Genomic DNA, 15,796 nt, shown 5'->3' on the forward strand with positions numbered 1-15,796 from the left:
TATATTATATTATATACTATCATATATAGAGCTCCGAGAGTCGCAAACGGCAACAATCACTTTCTCCTCCATGCTGCAGTTCACCCCGGACTGCACTGCACTGAGTTTGACGGTTGAACGCTGATTGGCTGTTACGTTAAACATGTCACTCAGTGGCCATGCTGTTGAATGCTGATTGGCTGTCATCACGCGAAATTCGTGTCAAAGTTGAAATATTTCAACTCGAGCGAATTTGTCGCGCCACGACAAATTATTTGAAATTGATTTACTTAGGAAGAAGGATGTATTCCGGTGATGGTGCCTAGTTTCACTACCCTTGAAATCGCGAGAGCACAATTTGAATTTGTCACTCTGGGAATGAGCAATATACTAATCCCCCCATTCCCCTGGATTTGAACACAACCAATCACATCAGTGTATCTGATATAGGCTGTTTTACCGACCGGATATTGCAAGAGTCTAATCTATTGGTTAGCCCCGCTGCTAGCTTAGTGTATGGGGCTCTGGATATGTCACCCCCTGTATTCTTGATTGGTCGTAGTCTTATCTTATTGCGTGCAGTGATATTTTCAATTGCATGCTTCGTGCTGCCTCTCGAGTTGGGAAATTTTCATTACTCGTTGCCAGACCCTACAGCTTTCTAGATGAAGCTCTGGATTTCAAGGCTATAGTTTCACTGCAGTTTGCCCCCATAGCTACTTGCCTTTTTATAGCCCAATGGTAGATCACTTGGCCGCCATGGACACACAACATTGTGTGTTGCAGTGCTGTAGCCAAGAGGCTCCTCAGCCAATGTGGACAGAGCTTGAAATCCATGGTTAAACCTGGACTTCACCACAGCATATGTTGAATGAGAAACACTGTTCTATATCATCGTTGTTGAACTACAACACCAACTCCTTAAACAATGCCTTAAAACCTACATGGTCTCAATTTTTTTTTTTAGAAAGTAGTTCTAATACAGGAGGCTTTATTATGTGTATATATATATATATATATATATATATATATATATATATATATATATATATATATATATATATATATAATAAAACACAAAGAAACAGACCCTCTGTCAACATCGAACAACTGCACCAAGTAAATCATGTAGTCATTGTCGGAAACAGGCAGAGAGGTGGCTAGTGAGTGAGCTGGAGCAGTACCAGTAGCACAGGATAGGTCGCAGGTAGGTAAAGTGGCAGCATTTCTAAAAGTAATATTTTAAAAGCTGTGCTGCCAGTTGGTAAGGCTTTTCTGGTAGAATGTCCTCTGTTCCCAACGGACAATGATAATTATCCATTGTACTGCCTCATCAACACCTTTTTGACGAAGCAGTTATAGAACTGGCACCGTTATGAGGGTCTCGTGAATAATCTTTTGGCAAGCTATTTATTTAGTGATTTTCGTAAAGCGTCTGACACAGTAGACCACCTGATTTTATTATCCAAACTTCACTCTTTTAACCTATCACCCTCTGTTTTAGATATGATTTCCTCTTATTTAACAAGATCACAAGTTGTCAAAATTGACCATGCAACATCTCAGCCCTTAGGGTGTGACATGGGTTTTCCACAAGGAAGTATCCTTGGGCCTTTGCTTTTTCTTTTATACATTAATGATCTCCCACAATTGTGTAACTACTCTAAATGCCTAATGTATGCTGATGACACTGTGCTCTTTCTGTCCGACTCTAACCCTGATACCATAAACTCCGAATTGTCATCTGAACTTCAATCTTTGCATGAGTGGTTAAATGACAATCACTTGACCATTAATGTTACAAAAACTGAATGCATGTATTTCCACTCATCCAGAAAGCATCTGTCCTTTACCAGTCCCATCATCTTTTCAAATCAAAATCTTGTCATCGCCAAAACATATAAGTATCTGGGTGTGTTACTTGACTCACACCTCACTTACCGTGAACACACCTCCAAGTTAACTAAAAAGTTAAATCAGAAACTATATGTATATAACAAGATTAGACCATACCTATCCTCTACTGTTTCCAAAACCTACCTGCATGCGATTGTATTCTCAACCATTTCCTACTGTTTCCAATATGGTCTCTCACTACCAAGGAAGTTACTGAACCCATCGCACGGCTATACAACCGAGCTTTAAAGATCCACAGCAATCTCCCAAAATGGACACACCACTGCACTGCACTCACTCAATCACACGCTCTGTCCTTTCAAAATTGTATTTACAGTCATGCTATCACATTTTATTTTCAACTCCAACACAGCACCTCACAAACACTCATCTCCCTCTTACCAACACATAACATGCCCCAAGTGCGAGTCACTAGATCTGTCTCCATGGCCCTCCACCCAGTGCCCGCATACAATAACGGCTATGGGCAGAGGTCCTTCATAAATAATAAAAAAAATAAATAAATAAAAATAAGCTGACCAGCACCCTTAGTACTCTGAACCTTTCCCTAATTGTCAGATGTTGACCTAAGAATGCAATCTATAATTTATTATGTATTAAATGCAACTTTTTTGGCCTTAATTTATCTTAATATAGCAGGTTAAGAGTCATTGTGATGGTTCTTTAACACTTTTTTTATTTTATTTTTTCTTGTTGATTGGTCGCTGTTTCGACCTCCACTGGCGCATCTTGGCGGAAAAAGGGAACATGCAAGTTTCGGCCGGTGACCCGCCGCCCACTCTCGCGGGAATCTCGGGTCCCGCGAAGCACCGAATTGCTTTACGGCTTTACAGACCCACAAATACGGAACCGGCTCGATATAAACACAAGTAGCGAAGGTATTGTTACATTCGTCATGGATCAGCCGACTAAAAAGACTCAGAGAAACCCAATGTCGGAGAAACAGAAGAAGAGAAAAGGGAGAGCGACAGAGAGGCCAGATACGAGTAAACGTTGGGCGAGCTGCTCAGGAATAGTGTGAACTGAAAGAAAAAGAAGACTGCAAATCGGATGCCGACTGTTGCTCTTGAAATTGTAAGTACCCTTGGGTGAACTGTGTCCTTTTTGTATTGTGGCTTCTTGATGTTGATAGCCTCTGTAAAAATGTGTTTGCGGAACCGTTTTGTTGTGAGCCCTGTATGTTTCTAGCTTGCTTGCTTGCTGGGGTGTTAGCGTACTCGCTACCAAACATGTTTGTTTTGATGGTTGTTTTGCTGTTCGTCTGTCTCGTCTCCCAGATACAGGCTGAATCCCCGAATCCAGGTTCTTGTTTATTTAGAAAAGCCGTAAAGCAATTCGGTGCTTTGCGATACCCGAGACTCCCGCGAGAGTTGGTGGCGGGTCGCTGGCAGAAACTTGCATATTCCCTTTTTCCGCCAAGATGTGCTTGGGGGAGTCGAAACAGCGACCAATCGACCCATAAAGTTTTATAGAACCATCACAATGACTCTTAACCTGTTAATAAATTAAGCCGAAAAAGTTGCATAATTTCCCTTTAATACATTCTTGGTGTTTACATCCTTGGCCTGTATGACATAACTTTCTGCTGCTCTCCGACACAATCTAATCATCTGAGCCCTTGAAAGTCTACAGGTGGCACTAGTACAGGTGTGCTGATCGGGGAAGTCACCTGTACTATACCCCAATTGTATGCATAATGTGTGCAACAGTAAGAACTTTGCCTGGGTAGCTGCAACCTTAGATATATATATTAACTAGATGCCCTATGGCGGCGTCTAGAACGTCACCATAGGCCGCCATCTTACCACAGTAAAGCTTTCTGGTCGAATCTGTTGTGGCGGACGTAAGACAGTGATCTGCAGAAACGCTAATACTCTTATCTCGCTGAAATCTTGACAGATTTACAAACGGTTTGGTTTCTTACAAACCTTATTAACGTGGTTATAATTCTGGATGCTTGAACATGTTTAAATTGCATATTTTCTCTTCGAAAAACTATTTAACGTGCAGCTTAGTTGTGTATCACGGGTAGGCTACTAGCTACCCAGTAATTTTACATCGATGGGAGAGGCAGAATTGCTACATTCAATATAATTTAAGTTGAACATGATTAAACTGCACATGATTTCCAATCGGGTTTGTTTGTCTTACATTATGAATTCTACAGGACATTGCTGACAAGTGAAGATGCCAGACTTTTGTGCAGCCTACGGATGCGTTAATCTGCGAACTCTCGAAACGAGAACCCGTGGGATCACCTTTCACCTGTAGGATATTACAATATTATGACTTATTTTTAGGATAATCGTTATTCTAAAAGTAATTGTTACTTAGCGGAAGTATATACAATACAGCTCCTTTTACACAGGAACAGCGGGGATAGTATTGCTAGATTGTTGTTGACACAAGGCTTTTTAGAATATGTTTGTTAACACAATCACTGAATGGAATTTTGGACACCTTTTTATTGTGTTTTTAGTGCGGTTAATCTTAAATACTGATTGAAAATGTTGACAATTATTAATATATCTGGGTGCATTTCTCAATTTTTTAAGGTTTCCCAAAGCCAGAGCGATGAGGATAAAGTAGGAAATTGCCCTAAGAAGGGACGGTTTTGCTGCCTCTGACAGGACACTGCTCTGCAGTGACCACTTCAGGAGTGAGAACTTTGACAGGATGGGGCAGAATGTCTGGCTTAAAGATGGTGTTGTGCCAACCCTTTTCAACTTTCCAGCTCATCTTCAAAGTGTATGTGTATCATTGACCCACAATCATTTAAAGGTGTATAAGATTGATATATCAATATAAATATGTGATTAAATGTCACACTTTAGTTTTTGTTTCTGCAAGTTATATAATGTGTTGTTTATTACAGCACATTTTAGACACTCAAAACTTCTTTACTTATGTTTATTTTAGTCTGTAGCAACAAGAAGCACAACCACAGCTAAAAGAGCGGAAGACAACCTTGCAATGGACTTGATGCCTGGTGTTGTGAGTATTTGCATGTGGAATGTCACAAACTAATTAGAGCATCATATGCCTTGTTATATTAAATCCTTTATCTTGATGTTACCCAGGTCTATGATGGTTTTAGTAGTCTAAGAGCCCAATATTATTTGAGGTGGTACTCTGTGTAAAAAGTTTGAAAACCACTGACTATCTCACTTTCTCAGTCAGACACTGGAATGAATAAACATGTGAGAACATTGAAACCACACCCAGGGGTAGGCAACCTTTATATTTTTGTCCAGAGCCAGAAAACGTCTTATAAGTGGAGAAGCCTGTAGAATTTCTTAAAAGTATGCTGTTGTGTTTTCTGTTGGAGAATTGGAGAACCTAAAAATTCATTCAGGCTCACAGAATTCAAAAGTGAAGATTGAATTGTTGAAAAAGTAAGTTATTAATTTCCGTATTACTATTATTTATATATTTGTATATTTTGCCAAAACAACAGGGAGCTACTGGAGAGAGGAGATTGAGCCGCAAGCGGCAGGCCACTGACGACCACTTGTATGCATTGCCTGTTTGCCCTACGGCTATGAAGGCCAAACTTGAAGAAGCCTCAGCGAGAGTGAGGAAACAGGGCCAAGAACAACATGCAGGCTGTTCTGGAGGAACTGAAGGAGAAAAACCTCATCAACGAAGAGCTGAAAGACAAGCTTGAATGCTATGACTTTTTCTAATTGAATTTCCGATCTTCCGGTTCATCTCCTGTCGAGGCAAGGCGTAGAGTACACCAAGGCCCAGAGAGATCTTGCCCTTACGCTCCATCTGCATGGTCCAAATGCATATCACTACCTGAGAGATACTCTGCACATTGACCTGCCACATCCCAGTTCACTGCATTCAAGGTATTCTTCATGATGTCTAATTTTACACTGAATTACATTAAGCACTATAGACAATATTATTTAGTGTGTCCACCATAGGGATGCTTGTGTTAGTGGTTAAATGACTACGTGGTTAAATATCTTCTTTTTAATTATACAAGGTGGCTGAGCTCTCTTGATGCCAGACCTGGTCTCAATAAAATGATGTTGGACATGCTGGAAAGACGGCGTCAGGAAGATGAGGTCAAATACGGATTTGTCACTCTGATGCTGGATGCCATGTACATCAAAAAACACATCCAACATGATCCTCAGACACAAATAATGTTTGGATAAGTGGACATGGGGGATCGACTGAATGAGACTGACATAGCTTCTGTGGTTCTTGTGTTTATGGTGGTTGGGCTTCAAGGTTATTGGAAAGCTCCAATTGCATATTATTTGACCAAGTCCCTCACACCAGAATCACAGAAAGTGTTAGTAGAACATGCATTAGGCAAGGCAAGGCAAGGCAACTTTATTTATATAGCACTTTTCATACACAAGGCAGACTCAAAGTGCTTCACATATAAACATTGTTATACAATAAAATAATCTATAAGTAAAAGAAAACATATGCAAAGAAATGAGTAAAATAGAAAGTAAAAAAGGCTTTTTAGTAAGTAAAATTGAAAGTGCAATGTATTTAAGAAAGTGAGAAAATTAAATTGAAAGTTATTTAAGATCAGATCAACAGACTCTCTGGAACCCAAGTCGGGACCACAACCCGACCTTAAGGACAATCTATTACAATATTCTAGGACTCTAGCCCAGAACCAAAGGCAAACAACAAACAACAAACAATTATTCTAGGACTCTAGCCCAGACAACAAACAAATTCACACTTCGTCAAGCTCTTAATGACACAACTTCATTACTCAGCAAATGTCATGTATTTTTCTGGTAAAAATAGAAAATAAAGGGAAAGTTAAAAAGGCATTTTAGTAAAATAAAGGTAAAGTATTTAAGATTTAGCAGAAAGCTAAAGCAAACATAAAAGTCTTCAATCTTGTTTTGAAGGTGCTCAGAGTTGGGGCAAGTCTTAAATCCTCAGGGAGTTTATTCCAGCTATTTGTTGCATAGTAACTAAATCCTGCTTTCCCATGTTTCGTGTTTACTCTGGGGATAATTAACAGATTGGTCTCAGAAGATCTTAGTGTTCTAGAAGGCTTATGTAGTGGAAGCATATCAGTTAAATATTTTGGGCCTAAACCATGTAGGGATTTATAGGTTAGCAACATGATTTTAAAATCAATTCTCTGACCTACAGGAAGCCAATGTAACGATTTAAGAATTGGTGTAATATGTTCACATTTTTTGGTCTTTGTTAAAACTCTAGCAGCAGCATTCTGAACTAGCTGAAGCTTCCTTAGAGTTTGTTTTGGGAGACCTGTAAGGAGACCATTGCAGTAATCAAGCTTACTAGTGATAAAGGCATGTACAAGTTTTTGTAAGTCTTCGGTGGATATGAGCCCTCTAAGTCTTGCTAAATTTTTAAGGTGATAATATGCAGATTTTGTAACTGATTTGATGTGACTTTCGAAATGTAAATCAGAATCCATGATAACCCCTAGGTTTCTGGCTTTGATTGAGGTTTTCAGGGACAGAGAGTGAAGGTGTTGGGTTACTTTAAGCCTTTCCGTTTTAGCACCAAATACAATTATCTCTGTTTTATCCTCATTTAGCTGAAGGAAATTTCGGCACATCCAGTCTTTCACTTGCTCAATGCACTGGCACAGCAGATCTATGGGCCAATAGTCATTTGGTGATAGCGATACATAGATTTGCGTGTCATCAGCATAGCAATGATGGTCAATATTGTTATTATGCATGATTTGCCCTAGTGGAAGCATGTAGATGTTGAATAAAGAGGGTCTTAAGATCGAACCTTGTGGGACTCCACACATCACGTTGGTTGATTCTGATACAAAGTCGCCGATGGAAACAAAGTAGTTCCTATTTTGTAGGTAGGATCTGAACCAATTTAAGACTGTGCCTGAAAGCCCCACCCAGTTTTCTAACCTGTCCAAAAGTATTGTATGGTCTACAGTGTCGAAAGCACTGAGGTCTAGTAGCATTAGTATTGAGGTTTTGCCAGAGTCTGTGTTAAGACGGATGTCGTTTACAACTTTAATGAGGGCGGTCTCAGTGCTGTGCAGGGGTCGAAATCCTGATTGGAAGGTGTCATAACAACCAGTTGATGCCAGGAAGTGATTAAGTTGCTGGAGGACAACTTTCTCAATGATTTTACTTATGAAGGGCAGATTTGATATTGGTCTGTAGTTGTTAATAATAGAGGTATCTAGGCTCCGCTTTTTTAAAAGGGGTTTAATAACTGCAGTTTTCAGGGCTTTTGGGAAGTTGCCTGACTGGAGAGAGTTGTTAACTATCTGCAATATGTCTATTGCTAGGCAGTCAAAAACATTCTTAAAGAGGTTGGTAGGTAAAGAATCAAGGCAACAGGTGGATGGCTTTAGTTGTGTAACAGTTTCCACAAGAGTTTTAGAGTCAATAACATTAAAGCATGCCATCCCTGCCACGTTACTTTTGCCTGAACAGGGTGGTAGTCCAACATTTTTATTTGAAGTGGAGATATTGATGGCGCGTCTGATGCCTTCAATTTTATCAGTATAAAAAGCTGCAAACTCATTGCATTTCTGCGTGGAATGGAGATCAGGTGGAATTTGTGTTGGGGGGTTGGTCAGTCTGTCAACAGTTGCAAATAGGGTTTTTGCATTATTATTATTGGATTTAATGATATTGGAGAAAAATGTTTCTCTAGCACTTTTTAAGTCTGAATTGTAGGCACGGAGGCTCTCTTTGTAGATATCATGGTGAATGTGAAGTTTTGTTTTACGCCAGATGCGTTCAACCTTCCTGCATTCTTTTTTCTGTGCTGTTACAGAAGCAGCTTTTCTCCAGGGTGCCTTTTGCTTTCCAGAAATCGTTTTAACCTTGTAAGGTGCAATGACATCCATGACTTTCAAAATTTTCAAATTAAAGTTTTCTACAAGATCATCAGCAGAACATGGGTTGAGAGGTGGTAGTAAGGAGATGGCCTTTCTAAAAAGTACATACGATTCTTCATTGATATACCGTTTTTTGACAGTATTTGATGTTGTCTGTATGTTGGGAATAAAAAATATATTAAAGAAAACACAAAAGTGGTCAGACAAGGAAGGATCAGTCACAGAGAGATCAGAAACATTGAGGCCCTTTGTGATAACCAGGTCTAGAGTGTGGCCCTTACAATGAGTAGTCTCTTTCACATGTTGGGACAGTTCAAATGTGTCCAAAATGGTAAAAAGTTTTTTTTGAAGAGCTGCATCATTAGAAGAGCTGCATCATCGTCAGATAAGGGTGGTGTGCATGACAATGGATGGTCATGCAACAAATATCAGTATGTGCACCCAACTTGGGTGCGATTTAAAAGCAGACCCCTGTAAGCCCTTGAAGACCCATTTCCCACATCCAGTAACCCATGACAATGTTTTTGTTATGATGGACGCTTGCCACATGCTGAAGCTGACACGCAATATGTTGCAGGTACACGCTCATTATTGCTTATTTTCTCTGACTGTTCTGCTTTTTATACATTTTAATTTTATTTACATAATTCTGCAGAATATGGTGCTTTACAGTTGACGTGTGCAGTGAAAAAGAATCTGATTCTGCAGGCATACAGCCCAATTAGAAGCATAACTGGCAGTATCAATTTGAAGTACATAGTTCAGCTGAACAATGTCCAAAAGAAAAGTGGACTACATGCTGCCCATCGAGTCACAGATAAGCATGTGAATTTTGCTAATCAGAAGATGAAGGCATGTTTGCATGATGATTTATGTATAGAGGGCCGCAATAGAAATGGGCTCTAGTGCTTTATTGTATTTTTTAATGTGCTCTTCATTTCTCCTTATAAACTCAATCAAGGTCTCCCTGGCTGCTCAGACTTTGAGTAACTCTGTGGCAGTGGCGCTCCACACCTTGCAGGACGTGGGCTATGCAGAGTTCAAAGATTGTGAGGCTACTTCTGAATTAATTAAGGTAATGCAGCTAGGATTTGCATCATTGACCAAAAACATTTCCCAACATTCTACTGTTAACTTCTTACCAACATTTGAGTGATTAATTGCTTTAACCCCTTTTAACCCTTTTAACACCCTCCCTCCCTTTGTAGTTGATATGTTGGTCAGCTACCCCAAAACTGAACATTTTGGCATCAGGAACGATTCAATAAATATGACCCTCCTCAAATTCAACACTATGCAAGAACTTGGTTAAAACTGTGAATACCTACCTCATACTTTCCTCAAAAACACCCTTATTGTTCCATCTCCGATTTACAGGTTTAAAGCAATGCAGCAATATACATTTTAAAAGCATAGCCACAGAGAAAATGGAGAGAAATCAAACCATGCCTCATACTTGGGTGTTTACTATCTGATACCTGTTGACACTAAGTTATAGTGATGATTTCAGTGCTTTGAGTTAATTTAGATATTTGTTTAAAGATAACAGACAAGCAGTTTGACATCTTGAACAGTCGCAATCCCAGAGCCAAAGGGTTCAAAGCCCCCCTTGGTTCCAGGAATTGGACAAGCACCAGGGAGTTCTTGATTAACGCCAGGGGGTACTTGCTCACTTTGAAGATGGAGGATGGCAAACCCCTTTACCGAACAAAGAGCTCTTTTAAAATAGCGACAATTAGTGATGCACTTGCAACATTTGTAGTCGCCAATATCCAGTACAAATTCTTAATTCTAATTAAATTATTGTGTGCTCAATTAGAAAAATAAGGGTTTATTTTATTATTCGAGATGTATACAAGTAGTCAATTTACAAATCATTAAATTATCTAAGGTTAACCTCTACCGGTTTCAGTGCCTCAAGTCCATGATATAAATTCAACAGATGCTCTGTTCTCTTGTTTATCTACAGTCCTCTGTGTCTTCTGCATCGAGTTCAGATGCTCTGTCCTCCTGTCTGCATCAAGTTCATAAGATGCTCTGTCCTGTAAGATGTTCTGTCCTGTCTCCATCGAGTTCATGAGATGCTCTTTTCTGTTTATGTATTGCATGGTCTGCATGTTATGTTGTGAATTGATTCAAGAAGGTTTTAGTGTCCTAAAAGTAATTTTAAGGATCCTAAACCTTACACAGATTATACTTTAAGGTCAGGGATGCAAACTAGTCAGCTTTAACACCCCTTTATTTGCTTTTGAAGGTTCCTCTCTGTCATGGGCTTCGTCATAAACATTGACACGTTGATGTCGATGGTTCCTGTGCTGCTCGAAGGACAGCGATATGTCCTGACCTACAGATTCAGCCAGGACCATTTGGAACTTCTCTTTAACTCCATCAGAGCATCCGGTAGGTTTCAAAATTTATTTTTTACGAGCCTCAACACTAAGTGACAAAGTTTCAGCAAATGCTTGGATTGTTTTCAGTTTTTCGGTCTATATGTTTTAAAGCATAAAGCATATATTGAATATCTGTGTAATATACTCGTATATCTTGTGTTTTTTTAAGGTGGCGCTGGAATAACAACCCAGTTCAAATAGATCTTCAGAAAGCTGATGGCCCAGTGTGGAGTTGTTAAACCATGCAGAGGCAATGGGACTGCACAGGATGAGACAGAGTCCCTATCAGCGGTCATCGACAACAAGCCTGTCAGCTGTAGATATGTCCTCTCTAGCAGGAGGAGAAGATCTTCCATCCCCATTTGCTGACATTCCTGCCCTAGTACATGACCACCACAGCAACCTTCCCGTCTGCTATGATGGTCTTGTGGACAATGCTCTCGTGTACATTTCAGGTGAAGGCTGACTGAAAGTCGATTTTGCCTATAACCGATAGTGCCAATAGTCAACTCTGTGAGAGAACACTCTTGACAGTCCAAAAAAAGAAATGTTTCCTTAATTTCCCCACGCATATTATTGTAAGTTATGATATTATACTAACCCAAATTTCAGGATTTGTTGTGAGACGGGCTCTGAAGAAGCTGTCCTGTGATGTCTGCCGTGCCAGCCTGGTGACAGACGCTGCATCTGCCATCAAGGACCAGAGCTACCACCTGCTGTGTCTAAGAAACAATGGAGGCCTGGTGATTCCATCAGAGTGCACAGTGAGGGTCGTCAGGGCAGCAGGGTGGGTCATTCGCCAGGCATCAGCTAGTTTCAGACGATCACAGCCCTTCAAACTGCTAGAGGTCTTGTACATTGTACGGAAGAGGATCGGGTCAGAGGATGTGTTTGTGCTCAGGGAGCACATCGGCGACACGCAGTGTGGCATAGACAGCCATCACCATACGTTGCTAACACTAGTTGTCTCTTTGTTTTTTAAGTTAAGGCTACACCACATCGCTAAAATGACTACACTAAGCTTACAGAGCAACAACATTCGACAGAAGCTCAATAAAACAGTCCTTTTCAAAGGGCATTAGCCCAATGTTACGCCCCTGGTGGGTCTCTCTGTGGGCCCGCCCATTTTTGCTGCCTCTCTCTCTCTCCACATTTAGTTCTCTGCAAACCTATGGTGACATCATGCCTTCAATGTGTCTTAAACAGCCACAAAAGTTGCACATATTATAATCATATTTCATCGTATCTGTCTAAATGCATACTTGACTGTAGATAGATTTGAGTGAAGTTACCAACACAATAGATTGCTGAGTTTTAGTAGCCCAAATATTGATTTAACATAAATAACATGAATACGTTGTGCATGTGTGTATTTACTTCACCTTTCTGTTCTGTTTAATGTTCATTTCATATGAAAACACATGGTTATAATTACATACATCTTTGTACAGGGTGGGGATTTCAACGTGCAGCCTTTCTTGATGTATATTTGTAAAGGGAAATATTGTACCTATTTTAGAACATTATTCTATTTTTCTTAGAACCTAACAACTATTCATAAGTATATACTGTCATACCTACAACTCTGACGTTTATAAGAAAACCAACCGGTTTGAAAATCGGTTGAAAATTGAGCATGTTATGGTTATTTTAAAAGTACATTAATCAATACCAGCACAATGTTATTGGTGAGCAGCTTACTGTGGTAAGATGGCCGCCAGTGGTGACGTTCGACTCCATTGGCCAGCACCGCGGACGAGGCATCTAGTTATATATCTATGGCTGCAACGCTTAAAAAATATGATATTTGGAACGCAGCCCCATTTTTCCTGCAGTACTACGTAGGCCTACTACAAGCACTTTTTCTTTTTACTTGTAGTACATACTGTAGTATACATACAATTGGGACACACTACAGGTGACTTCGCTGATTTCAACATCCTGGTAGTTTTGGCGAACTGCATTCTCCTATGTCATACTCAATATTTTTCTGCCATACTGAATAGTATGATAGTATTGGTTATTGGAACGCAGCCGGGCATGTTGACTTATTTAGCTCACTTCCGTGTTGGAAAGCGAAACCAGAGCCAGCAGCCAATCACTGAACACGCTTCCAAATGCTCGGGCATGAATCTACCAATAGCAGTCGGTATGCACGTTACAGCTCCCAAGACCCTAAGTAGTGTTGCCAGTTTGGGCCTGATTTCCCACCCAATCTGGCAACGCCTGCAGCAGAGCACTGCAGCCAGTGTTGCCACATTGGGCGGGAAATCTGGCCCGCCCAATCTGGCAACTCTGATCATAAGGGGGCAGTAGTGCTGCGCTCTCGTCTCGACCACCATGGCGGACGAAATAGTGAAGTCGCAGGCTGCCCTGCCAGGTGGAGATACGATCTTTGGAAAGATAATCCGCAAGGAGATTCCTGCAACTCTTATATATGAAGATGAACAGGCAAGTGTTATTGTTGCAACGTAACGGTAGGCCAGCTCTGCATACATAGTAGCCTTTATCTTTGCACCTGAGGTGTTATTAAGTGTCTGTAGAATACCAAATGACCTATTCCATAATGTATTGCATTGCATCATACTCCAATTTCTCATCTAATGTAAGTCTCCAAAATGTTTATTTGACCACGAATTTACAGTATAACGTCAGCCTATCTCCGCAATGACTGTCAGTAGTAATGTGAACCTGTCTTTTACTTAACATTACTTGGCCTTGTCTGATGTCTCTACTGCTTGTTTTTCAGTGCATAGCCTTCCCAGACATCGCTGCTCAGGCACCTACTCACTTTCTGGTGGTCCCGAAGAAGCCCATAACTCAGCTGTCCCAAGCTGAGGATGGCGATGCTGCAGTAAGTACCACTCATCCAAATGGACTAATGTTCTTGTATTTATATGCTTGATAAGGTCATGCTTTGCTGAAATAACTATGGTAATAGAATATTTAAATCCTGTATGAACAGGGCTTTTCAGACTGGGAGTGAGATTTCATTGAGAGTTGGTCACCAACTGTGTGCGGGCACCATTTTGGGGCCCGCACACAGCAGACTTCTGTTTATTCATGACTATACTTCAAGTAAAGAAGCAGGACTATTGCAGCCATTTCCCAGCTTCTCATCTTTACCCCAACAATTGAAAAAGTAGTTTTTTGGCAACCAGAGGGATTAGGTCAATGATCACCATTGACCACCAGGTCTGGGACTTATTGATCCAGACATCACCTAAACAGGCTTAGGTCCTGCAGTTATTAGGCAATATGTGGTTTATATAGTTCATATTTAGCTAGAATCTCAATATATGACATTCAAAATCTATGTTACCGATTAAAGTTGTCTGGGTCTGGCTGTATGTATGTATTCAAAGCAGTCTCCAAGTAGTAAGTAGAGATCGGAGGAGTGGCCTGAGAGGGTGTGATGAGGGTCATCAGGCTTTATGCTGAGAGTTGGCGTCTCTGTTGAAGGACTGCAGTATTGATGTGGTCCCTGTTTCAGTTCCATCTACAGCCAATAGATGGAGCTCTTTCAATTAAATGGCATTCTTTCATTTTGACTGTAGGAGCTACTATGCTGCTCGGAAATGTTTATTAGTTCCGTTTGGTGTGACGCCTACATTGAAGCTTGATACCCTGTGTGTCTCCACAGTTGCTGGGCCACTTGATGCTTGTGGCGAAGAAGTGCGCGGCCCAGCTGGGGCTGGCTAAAGGCTTCAGGGTGGTGCTGAACGACGGGCCCGATGGCGCCCAGTCGGTCTACCACATTCACCTTCATGTCATGGGTGGGCGCCAGATGTCCTGGCCCCCCGGCTAACTGCCCAGTCTCCCACTCCCAGAGCCATCACCGCGGCACCCCTCTCAAAGAGTCTGTGCTGGGTTGTATCCAGTGTTGTTTGATTTAGTCTGAAATGGGTCTAGGAGAACTGGCATGAAATGAAAAATCACTGGTTATGTTCAATAAAATGCACTAAACTGATGCCGTCTGTTTATTTTGTATGATCTGTAGTTTAGAGATATTATATATCACTGTTTATGGTTGTATAAATGTACTTCACAATTATGCATTGTCATTTTTTATATATATACTTTGCATTTATTATATAAAATGTTTTCATAATAACTTATGTAAACCTACTTTAATTAAAGCATTGTAGAACCTGTGCTTAAGACATTGGGTGCAATTTTACTGTTATGGGGGTTGCCGTTATATACTGAAAAGGGGGCTATACCTGAGCTAGCCTGCCCGGGCCCTGGCTACATGAGCTCTAGCAGCACTAAGTTGGGGCCGAAGAGATCAGTCTTGACTTCACAAAATCTGATGTATCATGTAGTGCCATGGGGTTATAGTTTTAAGCCTATTTTCATCTGTCGTATCAGTTGTCGTATATACATGCATGTTATTCCCATAACCACCTTTTGGAAACGATTTTGTCCAAAAGTGGATGCTGGTATCCCCGTAATGTCACCTCTATTTAACCTGCTTGGTCAATTGAGTGGAATGTTTTGTGTTGTCGGTTTATTTAGTTTATTTTGCTAGGTCCCAGAGGGCACCACCATTTTAATTGAATGAATGGCCGGTAGGAAAGTGGTACGTTGAAACCTTGCTGGTTAATCAGACAGGATCAGCTCGATGATGGGGTGGAGCCTAGGCGGGGTCTAGGTTAGACCTAATAGG

At 40.7% G+C, this 15,796-nt stretch overlaps 1 protein-coding gene and 2 long non-coding RNA genes across 3 annotated transcripts; all 3 read left to right on the plus strand.

Moving 5' to 3' along the window:
- The first annotated feature begins 4,067 nt into the window (after nucleotides 1-4,067).
- On the plus strand, nucleotides 4,068-6,281 carry LOC115559920 (uncharacterized). Its single transcript, XR_003979646.1, has 5 exons — nucleotides 4,068-4,163; nucleotides 4,452-4,644; nucleotides 4,816-4,890; nucleotides 5,354-5,750; nucleotides 5,891-6,281. It is a non-coding gene; the product is annotated as an uncharacterized LOC115559920 (long non-coding RNA).
- A 2,749-nt stretch (nucleotides 6,282-9,030) lies between these two features.
- On the plus strand, nucleotides 9,031-12,761 carry LOC115559919 (uncharacterized). The gene is made up of 3 exons (XR_003979645.1): nucleotides 9,031-9,812; nucleotides 10,992-11,137; nucleotides 11,297-12,761. It is a non-coding gene; the product is annotated as an uncharacterized LOC115559919 (long non-coding RNA).
- A 642-nt stretch (nucleotides 12,762-13,403) lies between these two features.
- On the plus strand, nucleotides 13,404-15,097 carry hint1 (histidine triad nucleotide binding protein 1). Its single transcript, XM_030379114.1, has 3 exons — nucleotides 13,404-13,578; nucleotides 13,877-13,981; nucleotides 14,771-15,097. The coding sequence occupies exons 1-3, from the start codon at nucleotides 13,468-13,470 to the stop codon at nucleotides 14,933-14,935; spliced, it is 381 nt and encodes a 126-aa protein (XP_030234974.1). The 5' UTR covers nucleotides 13,404-13,467; the 3' UTR covers nucleotides 14,936-15,097.
- The last annotated feature ends 699 nt before the right edge of the window (nucleotides 15,098-15,796 follow it).

The sequence above is a fragment of the Gadus morhua genome, chromosome 15 (genome assembly GCF_902167405.1).
Source record: "Gadus morhua chromosome 15, gadMor3.0, whole genome shotgun sequence".
NCBI classification, from domain to species: domain Eukaryota; kingdom Metazoa; phylum Chordata; class Actinopteri; order Gadiformes; family Gadidae; genus Gadus; species Gadus morhua.

What these genes read in the sequence shown, in the direction of transcription:
- hint1 (XM_030379114.1), top strand. Translation starts at nt 13,468, where the DNA reads ATGGCGGACGAAATAGTGAAGTCGCAGGCTGCCCTGCCAGGTGGAGAT. An exon ending in TTATATATGAAGATGAACAG is followed by an intron (nt 13,579 to 13,876) that starts GCAAGTGTTATT and finishes CTTGTTTTTCAG; the next exon opens with TGCATAGCCTTCCCAGACAT. An exon ending in CTGAGGATGGCGATGCTGCA is followed by an intron (nt 13,982 to 14,770) that starts GTAAGTACCACT and finishes GTGTCTCCACAG; the next exon opens with TTGCTGGGCCACTTGATGCT.